General features: G+C 35.0%; 2 protein-coding genes across 2 annotated transcripts in view; both read right to left on the bottom strand.

Annotated features, from left to right (window-relative positions):
* LOC127548270 (olfactory receptor 7A10-like) overlaps positions 1–2577 on the bottom strand; it is a 51226-nt gene extending 48649 nt beyond the window's left edge. Inside the window, exons 1-2 of the mRNA XM_051975599.1 lie at positions 2564–2577; positions 468–980 (exon numbers count right to left, since the gene is read on the bottom strand). Of these exons, the coding sequence (XP_051831559.1) occupies positions 468–980; positions 2564–2577 (527 nt within the window). The remainder of the gene's footprint in view (positions 1–467; positions 981–2563) is intronic.
* Positions 2578–5449: 2872 nt separating this feature from the next.
* On the bottom strand, positions 5450–16653 carry LOC127548265 (olfactory receptor 7D2-like). Its single transcript, XM_051975586.1, has 4 exons — positions 16628–16653; positions 16042–16501; positions 15580–15756; positions 5450–5518 (listed from the first exon to the last, which is right to left on the bottom strand). The coding sequence occupies exons 1-4, from the start codon at positions 16651–16653 to the stop codon at positions 5450–5452; spliced, it is 732 nt and encodes a 243-aa protein (XP_051831546.1).
* Between the last annotated feature and the right edge of the window lie 271 nt (positions 16654–16924).

Here is a 16924-nt window from a genome sequence, read left to right as displayed (position 1 = left end):
TCATTCTAAGGATCAAGAGCCAATCACATCATTGGGAGGAAAATTTTTTGCTAATAAGTTTCCTAAGGGCATTTTTTATGTCCCTATTCCTTAATGTATAGATGAAGGGGTTCAACATGGGGGTGACCACAGCATACATTGCTGAAGCAATTGTGCTACTCCAATAAGAGTGTCTAGCTGAGTTCAAATATACTCCAAATGCTGTGCCATAGAATAAGAATACAACAGCAAGGTGAGATCCACAAGTAGAAAATGCTTTATACTTACCCTGAGCAGATGGGATTTTCAAAATGGAAGAATAGATCTGACCATAAGAGAAAAGAATCCCTGTGACAGGGGGAACACCAATCAGCCCAGCTATAACATATTCCAAGATATAATTGATAAGGGTATCAGAACAAGAGAGTTTCAGAACCACAGCAAAATCACAAAAGAAGTGTGGAATTTCATGGTTTGTACAAAAGGACAGTCTTGTTACCATCAAACTGTTAAGAAGGGATACAAGAAGACTTATAATCCAGGAAAGAAGTAACAGTAAGCCACATAGCCTAGGGTTCATGATGGCTAAGTAGCGCAGTGGGTGACAGATAGCCACAAATCGGTCATAGGCCATTGCAGTAAGGAGGAAATTGTCCAGACAACCAAAAACCATAAAGAAATACATCTGGGAAAGACAGTCAGCATAGGGGATGGTCTTGTTTTTTTCCAAGAAGCTCACCAACATATTGGGGACTGTGGTGGATGACACACAGAGATCCACAAAGGACAAATTGGAAAGGAAGAAGTACATGGGGGTGTGGAGGTGAGAGTCAGAGCCAATGGCTAACATTATGAGCAGGTTTCCAACCATTGTGATCAAGTACATGCCTAAAAACAGGCCAAAGAGGGGCCCCTGCTGCTCTGGTTTCTCAGAAAATCGCAGGAGGATAAATTCAGTATATTGTGTTTGGTTTCCTGGCACTATGGGGTTGATTTTTCTGCTGGGAAAGAGAAGTGAGAAGGGCATAATATGAAAATACAGTTACCCTTGTATATTAAATAGAAAGAATATCAGACTTTGGCTTAGAATTTCTTGGTTCTTTCATTCTGCCCCTTGTTACCCTTGTGATCTTGAATAAGTCCCTATTCCTATAAGCAAGTTCAGTGGAAGATGAAGAACTTTGACCTAATGACATCTACTTTTCTTTGGAGACTTTGGACATTCAATGGTATCTTTACTCTATTGCCATTGAAAAGGTTCTGGGATTACAGACAACACCTTCAAGTTTTGACATGTTCTAATACCTGAAAACTCTGATAGTCTATATTCTAAAGTTGATCCCTCTGTTGTAATGTTCTTTCTTATAATGTACATTTCTTTGAAAATGGGAAAAAAAACTTCAAATGTCAAAAAGAAAATTTACTGAAGAAAACAACACTTTCAAATGTAGATTTAATCAAATGGAAAAGAAGATACAAAAACTAACTGTTTTTGTCCATTAGAATTGTCCATTAAAAGCTAGAACTGGGGAAATGGAAATTCATGAGTCTTTGAGACAGTCAAATAAACTAAAAAGAATGAAAAAAATAGAATAAAGTATAAAACATCTCATTGGAAAAATAACTGACCTGAAATAACTGATCCAGGAGGAATAATTTTAAAATTATTAGACTACCTAAAAGCCATGACCAAAAAAAAGCCTGGGCAAGCATTCTTCAAAAAATCATCAAAGAAAACTGCCCAGATGTTAGAACCAAATGGCAAAAATACTTATTGAAATAATAAATTGATCATCTCCCAAAACAGCTCTCACAAGGAAAAGTGCAAGAAATATTGTTGCAAAACTTCAGAAATATAAGACCAAAAAAAAAATACTACAAACTGCCAGAAAAGGGAAAAAAACTCACTGGAGCATGTGATCCAAATAATTACAAAGTAGGTGGAAGATGGATTCAGGATTAAATGAGACTTCATTTCTAGAGAGAATAGAATCAGTTCTCTAATGAAGACTTGAGGTTAGATTTACCTTCAAACAACAGGGACAACTTGTATGTTTTTGATATTAACTAGACAAGTCAAAAGCACTCTGAGTAAAAGAATAACAATTTCTAAAAAGTTAATCCTATTGCTAATTTTGGAAGCAGTAAACCTCAGAATTGAAATCAACCCCACAAGTTTGTTCATCCCACCAATACCTAAATAGGAATTCTCCCTATATGACCTGTGAAAATTGTGATGTGGTCACAAAAAGGATATACTGAACTTTTTCTGTATGGTTAAACAGGCAGCATGCATTTGATAAAAATTTGGTATGGGTCAGGTAGATGATAAAGTAGATAGAGCACCATTCCTAGAGTTAGGAAGACTTGAGTTCAAATCCAGCCTCAGACATGTAATACTTACTAGCTGTGTGACGCTGGACAAGCCACTTAAGCCTAATTGTCACAAAAAACAAACAAACAAAAAAAAACCAAAACAATTTGCTTTATGTCAGACACTATGCTAAGTGTTAGGGATAAAAAAAAAACACCCAACAACAACAATAAGAAATAAGGAGGTATGAGGCATGGATGTGGAACATACCAGCATAATAACATGGCGATAGAGCCTCGAGATCTATAGGCACAGATAGGAGAAAAAAGAGTGACAAACCTGAGCTCCTTCCCAAAGCAGGGAAATCCTTGAAGCAACCAATCTTTGGAGAAAGGAGGGTGACATCTGGGAATGATATTCAAGGATAACAAGGACAAGGGGTCTGCGCTATTCCTATGAAATCTACATAGTCAGAAAACATCAGGGAGATTAATAAAAGGCTATTTTACAAATGAGAAGTAATTAAACTGTTGATTTAAGACCTCTCATGAGCCGGAATTCATCACCTCCTGATTCCTTATTTCACATTTGGAAAGCTTTAGTTGAGAAGATTTTCTGCTAGTTTTTGTTCTGAGATCAAGTACAAATTTATATTTTTCCCATACCCTCTCGAGGCTAAGGAAAACAGATCTAATATCTCTTGCTAGCCTTTGAAATACTAAGATATCTACCAGTCTAAATAAGTAGGAACAGAGAACCTATCTATTATAAACAGTTATATGGAGAGATAGAGGAATTTCTTCCTTATTTGTAGCATAGTAGCAAAACCAGGCCCTGTTAAAGTTAATGGCTAATAAGAGAGAAGAATCATCCAGAAGGGTTGCACTGTCCAGACCAAAAGAGGTCTTCATACTTAGCTTACTCTCTAATAAGATCTTTAAATCTTTTTCATTTGTGTAGGATATATTCTGGGATAGTTCTCCCATCCCACATTCAGACCAAAAAGTTGGATCTCCAGAGCACAACAGCTATCTTTGTGCTCAAGTTTCTGAGAGATAGCTCTGAAATATTCTGGGATGATTCTCTAATATTTATACAGCTAAATACTTATAAACTTCCTCCAATGTGATTGTTCTATTAACTTTGAGTTGGTATAAATTAGACAGACTTCATTGGTTTCTAGAAAAAGGTGTTTACTAAAGTTCAGTAGTATGAACACTTTGTATATAATGACATATTTCAAAGAAAAAATGGCAATGCTATACCCTCCTGCAAGTGCAGAAATAATCAATCAAATTTAGAGAATACTTAGTGGAAAGTGGTAGCATGGCTTGAAAGGGTTCTTTGCCTAAAGGTCCTTTTCCCCATTTCTTGAACTTCCTCCTTGACATGGTATAATTTCTGTCTGTGCTTCTTAGAGAATCCCAATGCTGGAACTATTAGTAAGTTTTTTCCTTATATCAAGATGAATTTTTTTCTTTTTTTGCAACTTCCATGAATTATTCCTAGTACTTCTCTCTAAGATCAAGCACACCCAATATTTTTCATAATGCTCCTTCAAATGTTTGTCTTTCTATTATGATATCACATGTTCAATTTGATCTGTTCCTTAAAACTCTTCTCTGTTTTGGCTGCTTTCTCTGTTTCTCTTCCCCAAACGCAATCATCCACACAATCTCGAGACAGATAAATATAGTAACTAAGTGCCAACTGATCAGTCTCTAGTTCAGAGTATGGTTGCATTGTATACCACTAAGCAATTTGATACTAGATATGCCTTAGATAGGAATAGTCCCTCATAGTAGAATTCAAAAATACTATTGATTTTTCATGATTGTAAAATCAGCAAAAGCCTAAGTATACAGAGGAATGAGAATAGAAACTGAAGGTAGAAAGAAAGGAAAATGGGAGAAAGGAATATTATAGAATAAAAAATCAAAATTCCAGGTCATCTGGTCTAACTCTTATCAAAAGGAAAAAGAGAGAACATAAAAACAGCAAGTGGACAAAGTGGCTAGACAATAAGAAGTGGCATGTGAGTCAGAGATAATTGTTTTTAAGTACTTGAGAAAAATTGAGGAATATGAATATTCTAATGATCATTCATACATCATATAATAATGAGAAATTAGGCAATCACTTATCTTTGTACATTGAGGAACTATACTCTAAATACTATAGAGACTCTGATTACATCCTTATCACATATTTCTTCCTGACAATCTTCCTAGGAATTCTAGCCCATCCTCTGAAAACAATCTGTATTTTTTTACTATCTTAAAATCATAAGAAATAGTTTGAACCTACCCTTCATCTCTTATTGGGGTAGAAAGTTCTTCTATCACCTCCCCTGCCTTCACCCATACTCTCTGACTTGTGCCCTAAAGTTCCTTTAAGAGGTCTGTAAAATATAAGTAATCATCTACAATTTGAATGAAAAGGACCTTATCATAGTCCAATACCTTTTATGTGGATTAAGGGCATAACATCTCTGTCTCTAATAGATTTCCCATTGATACATCCGAGACTTACCTCTGGCTAAAGATTGTCCCTGGTGTTTGGATTACACTTGGCTGAGACAGGTTGGGCCAAAATAGATTCATATCTCTGCTATTGTGACAAAAATAAAATTTATCTTTCTGAAATTATTTAAATTCACAAAAAATTGACAAAGATGATCACATTTGACCCCGCCCCCAAACACACACACAAACCTACCATGAAACCAAAAAGGAATTTTTGATCCCTATTTTGTGGCTGAGGGCCTAAGAATGAAAACAACTTTACCAAAGTCCTACTGGCCTGGATGGAACTTCAACATGACTCAGAGTGTGGGATTGAATCTACTCTCCTTTGATTTTCCTCCTGGGCTGAATTCTGGATTTTCAAATAGCCTCTGAAAGAAGTCAGATTTTCTTCTTCTGTCAACTGGATTAGACTGTAATTTCATTTGTTCTGGGTTTGGGAAAGTCTCTGAGTTTCTGAGCAACAACAAGCTGCTTCTATTTTCCCTTACTACTCACCTCTTTTACTTTCTCCTTTCCCAACACTTGCTATCTCAAATCATTTACTAAACATAATTAAAGGAATATATATCTGTTGGAAATGTGCAAAAAGAAAGTAGATACTTTATGTCCCAGAAAAAAGTAGAAAGTTCTAGGAACTTGGGCCAATATCTCTGGAGGCATAGACTTCCTCCTGGTCTGCAATAGCCCGTATCTGGTCCTGTGGAGGAACAGAAAGAATATTTGAAATTTCTAGTGCCTAATAGGCTCAATCCCCCAAACTCTTCATTAGAAAAGTCATATAATTGTATTTCCTATCTTGAAGTCCCTCTGGGTCAGGAAACTTTGGCAGAAATCTTAATAACAGTGAGAGCTGTCCAGCATCACAAATGAAGGTACCAAACCCTGGAGGTCTGTTCAGTCCAATCTGAATCATCTACTATGTTCTCAAAAAAGTAATCCACTTGTCTCTCAGGGGATCCCATATTTCTGTTGTAGTATTTTAATTGCAAAAAAACTTTTTGCTTCTGCTAAGCTAAAATTGGCCTCCTTGTGGGTTTACCTCATTGTCCCTCATTGCATTTTCTGGAGCCCACCAGAACAAGTCTAATCATTCTTTCATATTAAATCATTTCAAACGTATGAAAACATATTTTATATTCAACTGAAGTATTTTCTTTTCCAGGAAAAATGTCTCAAGTTTATTTGATTGGTCCTTATATATGTAGTATTTGTCATTTGCCTTCCAACTAAAGTCTAAGGGATGACATTTATTTCTACTAAATTTCATCTAATTAGATTTGACTCAATTATTATAACAAGTCAAGATCTTTTGGTTTGGAGGGTTGGTTTTTTTTTTTTGTTATATATATGTAGTGATACTAAACATGTCTTCCTTTAAGTCTTTTTTTAGAAAAGAAAACAGATCTCTCAACAAAAAACAAGAAAAATAAAGTGAAGAAATGTATACTTATATTTGTATTCAGACTCTATCAGTAATTCCTGTGGAAATGGATAACATTCTTCATCATAACACTTTCAGAATTGTTCAAGATTTTAAAAACTCTTTAATATTTCATAAAAAGTTCAACACTGAACAGATGCTCAATTAATCAAACTTGGTTTATTATTCCATTTAAATCAATTCATTTCAATTCATAATGTATCAATAATTTTCTAGTCATTTCAAGATATAATAATTTGGAGTACAGTATAGTAGATAGAGGCATTTTATTAAAAAGATTTGGGTTTGAATACAGCTTTTGAGAATTATTAGCTTTGTATATCTCAATCTATATGAGCCTCAGTTTCTAAGTCAATAAAATGTTGATAACAAATTCTATATTGCCTAGTTTTGTGACAATCCAATAAAATAATATGTCAAAGGGAACAAACAACTTAACTCCCTACATAGATGTTTTATTGCTATAATTGCTTATTGCTATTATAACCATAATCTTATGATGCTATCAAAGGATCGCAAAACTCACCAATGTAATAGAAACTAGATGCACTCTTAGGAGTTGAGCCTCCATTTCACATTCATTTTCACATGACTAAGAATATTAGACTTCATAGAATCATAATATTTCATATTGGGAAAGGACAGCAACTTCCATCTAGTTTAGCTGAGAATTGAGAAAGAATTTATGGGAAAAGAACCCCATAGTTCATCTAATCTTGAAAAGTTAATTATTATCCAGGTTAAGAAATGATTAATTGATCTATTTTTGCAGAAAATATGATGATATACTTAGAGAATCCTAGAGAATCATCCAAAAACCTACTTGAAATAATTAACAGCTTTAGCAAAGTTTCAGGATATAAAATAAATCACACAAATCATCAGCATGTCTATATATTACCCTCAAAGCCCAGCAGCAAAAGATAGAAAAAGAAATCCCATTTATAATAGTAGACAAAATGAAATATTTGGATGTCTGTTTCCCAAGATAAACCCAAGAATTATATGAACATAATTACAAAACAGGATCCACACAAATAAATTCAGATCTAAACAACTGGGAAAATATTGATTACTCTTGGGTAGGGTGAGCTAATATAATAAAAATGACTTAAAATCTACCCAAATTGGTCTATTTTTCAGTGTCGTGCCACTCAAATTGTCAAAAATTACTTTATAGAACTAGAAAAAATAGTAACAAAATTCATCTGAAAGAACAATGAAAAAAAAATACAAAGGATAATGGCCTAGTAGTACCAGACCTAAAACTCTATTATAAAGCAACAACATCAAAAACATATAGTAGTGGCTAAGAAATAGAAGGGTGGGTCAGCGGAATAGGTTAATATACATGATACAATAATTAAGGACTATAATAATCTAGTATTTGATAAACCCCAGAACTCCTACTTGTGGGACAAGAACTTACTATTTCACAAAAATTATTGGGTGTAATGTTCTTCTCTAAAATAAAATATTCTCTGGGATCAGGTTTCTTGGGGGGTTTCTGGAGGCAGCCTTCCTTTCAGTTCAGTGTAATAATCACCTCAAATGCAGACAGGAGTTAAAGTCCAAGCCCTTTATTTCCTCTTTCCAAGTCTTGTCTCTTCCTTGGGCCCAGTTAGCTTTCTTAGAGGCCTTCCAGATCTTGCTTTCAGTGTTCTCCATAGGACAGACTGCCACCATTTCTCTGTCTTCCTTCATTCTGCCCAACTACCTTCTCTGACTTGTGAATCTCCTTGACTGAATCCTGGTTTCTGAATCTCCCAGAGTGCATCCTGGTTGAGGTTCCTATCTTATATATACTCTCTTAAAGGTGTGAATCTTGTAGAACTCTAGAAAGTACTAAGTACATAATTATTGTCTCTATCAATTCCAGTGACTTAGCACCTTCTTTCAAGTTCTGTCCCATAACAATTGGAAAAACTGGAAAATAATATTTCAGAAACTTGTTAGATACTATATCCATACCAAAAGACTCCATACTCCATACCAAAATAAGGTCATAATGGGGACATGATACCATAAGCAAATTAAGAGAGTTAGGAAGAGTTTACCTATCAGATCTTTGAAGAAGGGAGAAATTTATGACCAAAGAAGTAACATAGAATATTGTGAAATGCAAAATGGACAACTTTGATTTCATTAAATGAAAAAGATTTTACAAAAACAAAACCAACACGAAGAAGAATAAAAGGGAAACACAAAGATGTGCATGTGGAGGGATATTTACAGCCAATGTTTCTGACATAGGTTCATTTCTAAAGTATAGGAAGAATTATGTAAAATTTATAAGAATAGGGATTTCTGGCCAAGATGGCAGAGAGGAAGCACAGAGCTGTGTAAGCTCCACATTTTCTCTCACTATCCACTTCATTACAAGCCTCTGAATTAATGTTTGACTGAAAAAAAAAACCCACAAATAGTTACCAAGAGAAGACACCGTTGAAATTCACCAGGATAGGTCTGTTTTTGCTCAAGGGTGGGGAAGGTTTTAGATCAGGTGCAGGCTGAGAGCAGGCAGCTCATAGTTGAGCAGACCAGAGGGGGGGGGGTGATCTCAGCCCTCTCTGCGGGGGGAGCTTTGCTACAGGATTGAATACTTTGTCCTGGCAGCAAGTCAGTAGCCCAGCAGAGAAAAACACCAGGGGTGAAGAATACAACCTGGAACAGCTGGCGTCTCTCAGGACCTGGCCACCCCTCCCCACAGTGTCTCAGCATGCTCATGGAATCTCAGAGCGCAGGCACAGCACAGTCCTGTTAGTGCCTTGCTGCTTCCCCCCGCAGTATGTAGAGGAAGTTCGGTAATGCCACCCAGCCCCTCCCCCCAAAAAAGCAGATCCCATTTGTTTTTTTTTTTCTTTTTTTCTTTGCTAGTTTGTCTTTGATTCTTCTCTGACAAAATGAGCAAAAAAGTGAAAAGGACCTTAACCACTGACAGCTTCTATATGGATAGAGAACAGACTCTAAACCCTGAGGAGACAAAAAACAGACAGTCTCCAGGTGAATCCCCAAAGGAGGAGATCATCTGTTCCTCAGCACAGATGAATCTCATAGAAGAAATTAAAAAGGCTCTCACAAGAGAGCTAGAAGAAAATGGGAAAAGGAGAGGGAGACTTGGCAAGAGGATCTGCAGAAGTCATCCCACTTATTTAACGACAGAGTGGATAAAGAAATCAAATCCTTGAAAACAGGATTAGTGAACTGGAAACAGAAAACAGCTCTCTAAAAGACAAAATTGGCGAAATGGAAAAAAATTTCATAGAACAAAACAACTCAATTGGACAATTAGAAAAAGATATAAAAAAAAGTGAGTGAAGAAAATACTTCATTGAAAATCAGAATCGAACAAATGGAATTGAATGACTCGAGGAGATAACAAGAATCAGTCAAGCAAAACCAAAAAAAATCAAACAATGGAAAAAATGTGAAATACCTTCTTGGGAAAACAACAGACCTGGAAAACAGATCCAGGAGAGACAATCTGAGAATTATTGGACTCCCAGAAAAGTATGATGAAAAAAAGAGCCTCGACACTCTTTTCCAGGAAACTATCAAAGAGAACTGCCCAGAAGTCATAGAAACAGAGGGTAAAATAGACATTGAAAGAATTCATCGATCACCTACTAAAAGGGATCCTAAAATCAAAACACCAAGAAATATAGTGGCCAAATGCCAGAACCCTCAAATGAAGGAAAAAAATACTGTAAGCGACTAGAAAAACCCAATTCAAATATAGAGGAGCCACAATAAGTATTGCCCAGGATCTAGCAGCATCCACATTAAAAGATCGAAGGGCCTGGAATATGATATTCTGAAAGGCTAAGGAACTCACTATGCAGCCAAAAATAACTTACCCAGCCAGAATGTGCATCTTTTTCCAGAGAAGAAAATGGTCATTCAACAAAATAAATGAATTTCACCTATTTTTGATGAAAAAAACAGAACTTAACAAAAAGTTTGATCTATAAATATAGAACTCAAGAGAAACCTAAAAAGGTAAAAAGAAATCTTTGGAACTATATTTCTGCTATAAAGATGTATAAAGAATACATGTATACCTTGTTCTAGAAACTAGAGGTGGAAAGGACATTGTACCAGAAAAAGGGTAAAGTGGGGGTACTACATCTCAGGAAGAGGCAAAGGAAACCTATTATATCTGAGAGAAAGAATGAAGGGGGATGAATATAGTGGGTATTTTACTGCCATCAGAATTGTCTTTAAGAGAAAAATTTTAGTCATATTCAATTTATGGTGAAACTTCTCCCACCTCATTTCTAGAAAAAATAACAACAAAATTCATATGGAACAATAAAAAGTCGAGAATCTCAAGGGAATTAATGAAAAAATCAAATGAAGGTGACCTAGCTGTACCTGATCTAAAATTATATTATAAAGCAGCAGTCACCAAAACCATTTGGTATTGGCTAAGAAATAGATTAGTTGATCAGTGGAAAAGGTTAGGTTCACAAGACAGAATAGTCAACTATAGCAATCTAGTGTTTGATAAACCCAAAGATCCTAACTTTTGGGATAAGAATTCATTATTTGATAAAAACTGCTGGGATAACTGGAAATTGATATGTCAGAAACTAGGCATGGCCCCACACTTAACACCATATACCAAGATAAGATCAAAATGGGTCCATGACCTAGGCATAAAGAATGAGATTATAAAAAAATTAGAGGAACATAGGATAGTTTATCTCTCAGATGTGTGGAGAAGAAAGAAATTTGTGACCAAAGATGAACTAGAGACCATTACTGATCACAAAATAGAAAATTTTGATTACATCAAATTAAAAAGCCTTTGTACAAACAAAACTAATGCAAACAAGATTAGAAGGGAAGCAACAAACTGGGAAAACATCTTCACAGTTAAAGGTTCTGATAAAGGCCTCATTTCCAAAATATATAGAGAACTGACTCAAATTTATAAGAAATCAAGCCATTCTCCAATTGATAAATGGTCAAAGGATATGAACAGACAATTTTCAGATGATGAAATTGAAACTATTACCACTCATATGAAAGACAAGAGATTGTCTAATCAATCATTATTGATAAGAGAAATGCAAATTAAGACAACTCTGAGATACCACTAGACACCTGTCAGATTGGCTAGAGTGACAGGGAGAGATAATGTGGAGGGGATGTAGGAAAACTGGGACACTGATACATTGTTGGTGAAGTTGTGAACGAATCCAACCATTCTGGAGAGCAATCTGGAATTATGCCCAAAAGTTATCAAATTGTGCATACCCTTTGATCCAGCAGTGTTTCTATTGGGCTTATACCCCAAAGAGATACTAAAGAAGGGAAAGGGACCTGTATGTGCCAAAATGTTTGTAGCAGCCCTGTTTGTAGTGTCTAGAAACTGGAAAATGAATGGATGCCCATCAATTGGAGAATGGCTGGGTAAATTGTGGCATATGAATGTTATGGAATATTATTGTTCTGTAAGAAATGACCAGAAGATGAATTCAGAGAGGACTGGTGAGACTTGCATGAACTGATGCTAAGTGAAATGAGCAGAACCAGGAGATCATTATACACTTCAATAACAATACTGTATGAAGATGTATTCTGATGGAAGTGGATTTCTTTGACAAAGAGATTTACACTCAATCTCCATCTTTCTTTCTTTCTTTTTTTTTTTTTGAGGTAGATGGCATTTTCTATTCAGAGTTTATTGAGATTACCTTGGATTATTGAAGCACTGAGAAGAACCAAGACTTTCATGGTTGAATATCACAGTCTTGCTGTTACTGTGTATAATGTATTGAACATAGTATGTATTGATTTATATTCATTCTCTTTATTCTTTTTCAGGATACAGATGGCATTTTCTGTCCAAAGTCTATTAGGATTGCTTTGGTTTGCTGAACCGTTGAGAAGAACTTAGTATTTCATAGTTGTTCATCACATATTCCTGATATTATTGTGTACAATGTATTCTTGTTACTGCTTATTTCACTCATCATCAGTTCATGTAAGTCTTTATGGGCCTTTCTATAATTAGCTTGTTTATCATATTTACACAAAAATAATTTTCAATTACCTTCATATACCATAATATTTCCCAACTGAAAATTGTTCAAAGGATATGAACAATTTTCAGATGATGAAATTAAAGTTATATATAATTATATTTTTAAATACTCTAAATCAATATTGATTAGAAAAGTGTAAATTAAAACAACTCTGAGGGACCACCTAACATCTCTTAGACTGGCTAAGATGAGAAGAAAAGATAATGATAAATATTGGATGGGATGTGAGAAAACTGGGATACTAATGCATTGTTGGTGGAGTTCTGAAATGATCAAACATTCTGTAAAACAATTTGGAGCCATGCCCAAAGGGCTATAAAAGTGTACATACCCCTTTATCCAGTAGTGCCATTCCTGGATCTGTCTCCTAAGGAATCTTAAAGGATATAAAAGAATTAAAGGATATAAAAGAATTCACATGTGCAAAAACGTTTGTAGCAGTTCTTTTGTGGTAGCAAAGAATTGGAAAATGAGTAGATATCCATTAATTGGGGAACGGCTGAACTAACTGCGATACATGAAAGGAATGGAATATTATTGTTCTATGATGAAAATGATGAACAAGCTGATTATAGAAAGGCCTTGAAAAATTTGCATAAACTAATGCTGAATGAAACAAGTTGAAGCAGGAATACATTTTACACAATAACAGCAATAACGTGCAATGATCAACTATGAAATATTTGGTTCTTCTCAATGCTTCAGTAATCCAAAGCAAACCAAATAGACTTTGTACAGAAAATGCCATCTGCATCCTAAAAAAACTGAATTAAATAAATACTTATTATGTTCACTTTTTATTTTTTTCTGTTTGTTTTAATCTCTCCCAGGGTTTTCCCCTTTTTCTCTGATTTTACTCTCCCAACATGATTCATAAAGTAATGTGTGTATTAAACATAAACAAACAGTGCAAAAATTTTTGTTTTAAATGTAACTGGCAAAAAATAAAATATTAAATGTATTGTTTGTTGGTCTTTATGCATTTCTGAATTGACTTGTAAGGAAATGTTTTGTTCTTTTTCTTAAAAAAATACATTTATTTTCCCCAAATATATGTTAAAAACAATTTTTGAACATTTTTTTCAACAATTTTAGTCCCAAATTCTATCCTTTGCCCTCATTCTCCTACTCCCCTGGGATAGTGAAACAATCTGATATAGTTTGTATATGTACAACCATAGTCTTCCTCTTTCTTAAGATTCAAAATTCTTAATTTTAAATTAGCATTCTTCCTATGTTTTGACAACTTTTAAACTTATGTATCTATGTGGATATATATATATATAGTTTTCCCTTCTTTTTTGATTTTCCTTGAAGATAATATTAGTATCTTTAAGTTCCAAGGATGTAGATTTAGATTCAGGAGATTCAGTCTAATGAAGACTTTTTTGACAAGTAAAGCCACCAGCTAAACAAAGAGAAAGGACACTTTGTTGTATCAGATATTCCTTGTAATTGAAAGCATTCAAATTAAAGATGTTATTTTCAAGGATATTTTACATCTGGAGGTGATTATTTCATTATTTAAGAGGCCAAAGGAGAGGACAAACATCCAAGGTCCCTTCTGTGACTTGGGGATAGTTAAAAGAAAGAGAGGACTAAGGTTAAGTCACATCATATCAGGTGTTCTTTAAATGCCTACAATGTTTCAAGTATTAGGTTATGTGCTTTGTATGCAAAAACAAATAAGAAACTGTCTACTCTCTGAGAGCTTTTAATCCATTGTGGCAGGGAAAGTTAAAGATGGAAACAAGCAAAATGAAAAGGATGCAGTAAATTTAATGAGCATGGGGGTAACATTAACAACTTGGGAGATCAGACCTTCTAGTTGGAGTTAGCCCTCAAAGTCACCAATGGATAGAGCTAGAGGATCCAAAATACAAATATATTCATATTTGTGGACTCCCTGCAGTTCCATGCATAGGAAGCAGACTGTGTAATGGACTCTGAAGGGAGAGATGGCAATATTGTTACACATTGGTGAGTTTGCTGTGCTAATGTTGGACATCGATGTAAAATGATGTGAAATCAACTAAGGAACATATGTTGGAATTATTTTATGGAGAGTTATGTCATAGGAGATGAAATGTTTTCCTAGATATAATAAAAGTCCAATGAAGCATCTTAAGCAAAGTTGTGACATGGCCAAACCAATGTTTGAATATGATGAAAACAAAGATCCAGTGGTAGCATTCACTTTCCATGACTTTACATTTTCAATGTATCTTCATGTGGACCTTCGTATAACAACAACAATGTCATCAGAGTTCCATTTCTTCCACTTGCAATGAAGGATAAAGAACTTACTTTCTCCTTCAATAGAAGTACAAAGAGGCTCATTCTTAGCGCATTGACCACCACATGATGATTTTTTTCTTAATACAGCATCTCATATTAGCCATTTGTTTAGGTTTCCAGTGATGGAATCCCCTATCAATTTTATCTAAATTCTTCCTTTCCTGTTTTATGTATTCTGTAGATTTATCTGTCACTGTTCTAAGTTTTGAGAATACAAAATGAAGCAAAAGACGGACCTCGAACACAAGAATCACACAATCTAATGAGTATTACATATTCTACATATGTAGTATGAAGTACTACATATAAGTATTATATATGACATATCTACATATAAGCAAGTATATACAAAAAAGCATACAATATTAGTAGTGCTCAGAATATTAATGCATATAAAAATTAATGTGTTAATAATGATTAATAAATCATTAAAAAAGTAAAGGTATTAGAAATAAAAGGAGTTGGGAATGGCTTCTAGTAAAGACAGGATTTTTTTTTTAATTGGGACTTAAAAGGAGCAAAAGAAGCCAATAGGTGGAGTTGAATAGAGAGAGCATTCCAATCATGGTAAACAGTTTAAGAAGCTTACCAGAACCAAGTAATAGAGTATGCTTTTCATAAAATGGCAAAGAGGCCAGTTTCACTAAAGCTCAGAGCCTATATTAGTGAGTAAGGTATTAGCTGAATGTCAAGGGAGACAGTAGTTAGGTTATGAAGGGATTTGAATGTCAAGAAGATTTTGCATTTAATCCTAGAGGCAATAAGGAACCCCTGGCATTCAGTGAGGGAGGAGTAACAAAGTGAAACCAGCTTTTTACTGTATATCACTGTAATGGCAAAATAAAGGACAGATTTAAGTGAAGAAAAAATATAAGAATCCATCTATTTCCTCCCAAACTACCAGTGTCTCATTTCAAGGATCAGAAGCTAGCTCCATCATTGAGAGGAAACAATTTTATTAATGACTTTCCTGAGGGCATCTTTTATGTCTTTATTCCTTAGTGTATAAATGAAAGGGTTCAATGTGGGTGTGACCACAGAATACATTGCTGAGGCAACTGTCCTCTTCCAGGAAGAGTGGGTAACTGAGGAGCTCCAATACACTCCGAATGCTGTACCATAGAACAAGGAAACAACAGAGAGGTGAGATCCACACGTAGAAAAGGCTTTATACTTTCCCTGAGCAGATGGAATTTTCAAAATGGAAGAACAGATCTGGATATAAGAGAAAAGGATCCCTGTGAAAGGGAGAGTAAATAACAGCCCAGCTAAAATGTAAATCAAGATATAATTGATTAGAGTGTCAGAACAAGAGAGTTTCAGAACTTCATCAAGATCACAAAAGAAGTGCTGGATTTCATGGTCCATACAGAAGGACAGCCGTGTTACCATCAGAGTGTGAAGAAGGGAAATGAAAAAGCTTATTATCCAGGAAAGCAGCACCAGCAGGCCACACAGTCTAGGGTTCATGATGGCTGTATAGCGTAGAGGATGACAGATAGCCACAAAACGGTCATAGGCCATTGCAGTGAGGAGGAAATTATCCAAAGAAACAAAAACCATAAAGAAGTACATCTGGGTAAGACAGTCAGTATAGGGGATAGCCTTGTTTTCTCTTAAGATGCTCACCAACATATTGGGGACTGTGGTAGATACCAAGCAGAGATCTACAAAGGATAAGTTAGAAAGGAAAAAGTACATTGGAGTGTGGAGTTGAGAGTCAGAGCCAATGGTCAACATTATGAACAAGTTTCCAACCACTGTGACCAAGTAAATGGCCAAAAACAGCCCAAAGAGAGACTCCTGCTGTTCTGGTTTCTCAGAAAATAGCAGGAGTATAAATTCTGTGAATTTTGTTTGGTTTTCAGGTATTATGGGACTGGCTTTTCTGATGAAAAAAAAAGTAAGAAGGTTATAACATGAACAAACAGTCATCCTTGTACAAAGAATGAAAAGAACAGCAACCTTTGATTTAGAATTTCTCGTTTCTTTCCCTGTTTCTGTCACCCCTTACCTTTGTGATCTTGGACAAGTCACCATTTCTCCATGAATCCTCAATACAAGATGGAGGTGGATCTAAAGATCTCTATAATTCTTTATGATTCTTTGAGTCTTTGAAATATGAACAAACACATTTAGGAATGAACAATTTCTGAACACAATCTGAAATTTGTTCAAAGTATCAATAACCATAGAGGACTGGAATAGAAAACGGAATACTATTTCCTCATGATAAATGGTCAAAAGATATAAATAGGCAGTTTTCCAAAGAAATCAAAACAATTTATACTCATATGGAAAGTATTTTAAA

Source organism: Antechinus flavipes, chromosome 1, assembly GCF_016432865.1.
Source record: "Antechinus flavipes isolate AdamAnt ecotype Samford, QLD, Australia chromosome 1, AdamAnt_v2, whole genome shotgun sequence".
Taxonomy (NCBI): domain Eukaryota; kingdom Metazoa; phylum Chordata; class Mammalia; order Dasyuromorphia; family Dasyuridae; genus Antechinus; species Antechinus flavipes.
The sequence above is the reverse complement of the archived record's forward strand: the minus strand, read 5'-3'. Positions and strand labels throughout refer to the sequence as shown.

Coding starts and splice junctions, on each gene's coding strand:
- LOC127548265 (XM_051975586.1), bottom strand. CDS start 16,653: ATGGTGACTTGTCCAAGATCACAAAG. Junction 16,502..16,627: donor ACTTGTCCAAGATCACAAAG/GTAAGGGGTGAC, acceptor TTTTTTCATCAG/AAAAGCCAGTCCCATAATAC. Junction 15,757..16,041: donor TGCTGGTGCTGCTTTCCTGG/ATAATAAGCTTT, acceptor TGTGGATCTCAC/CTCTCTGTTGTTTCCTTGTT.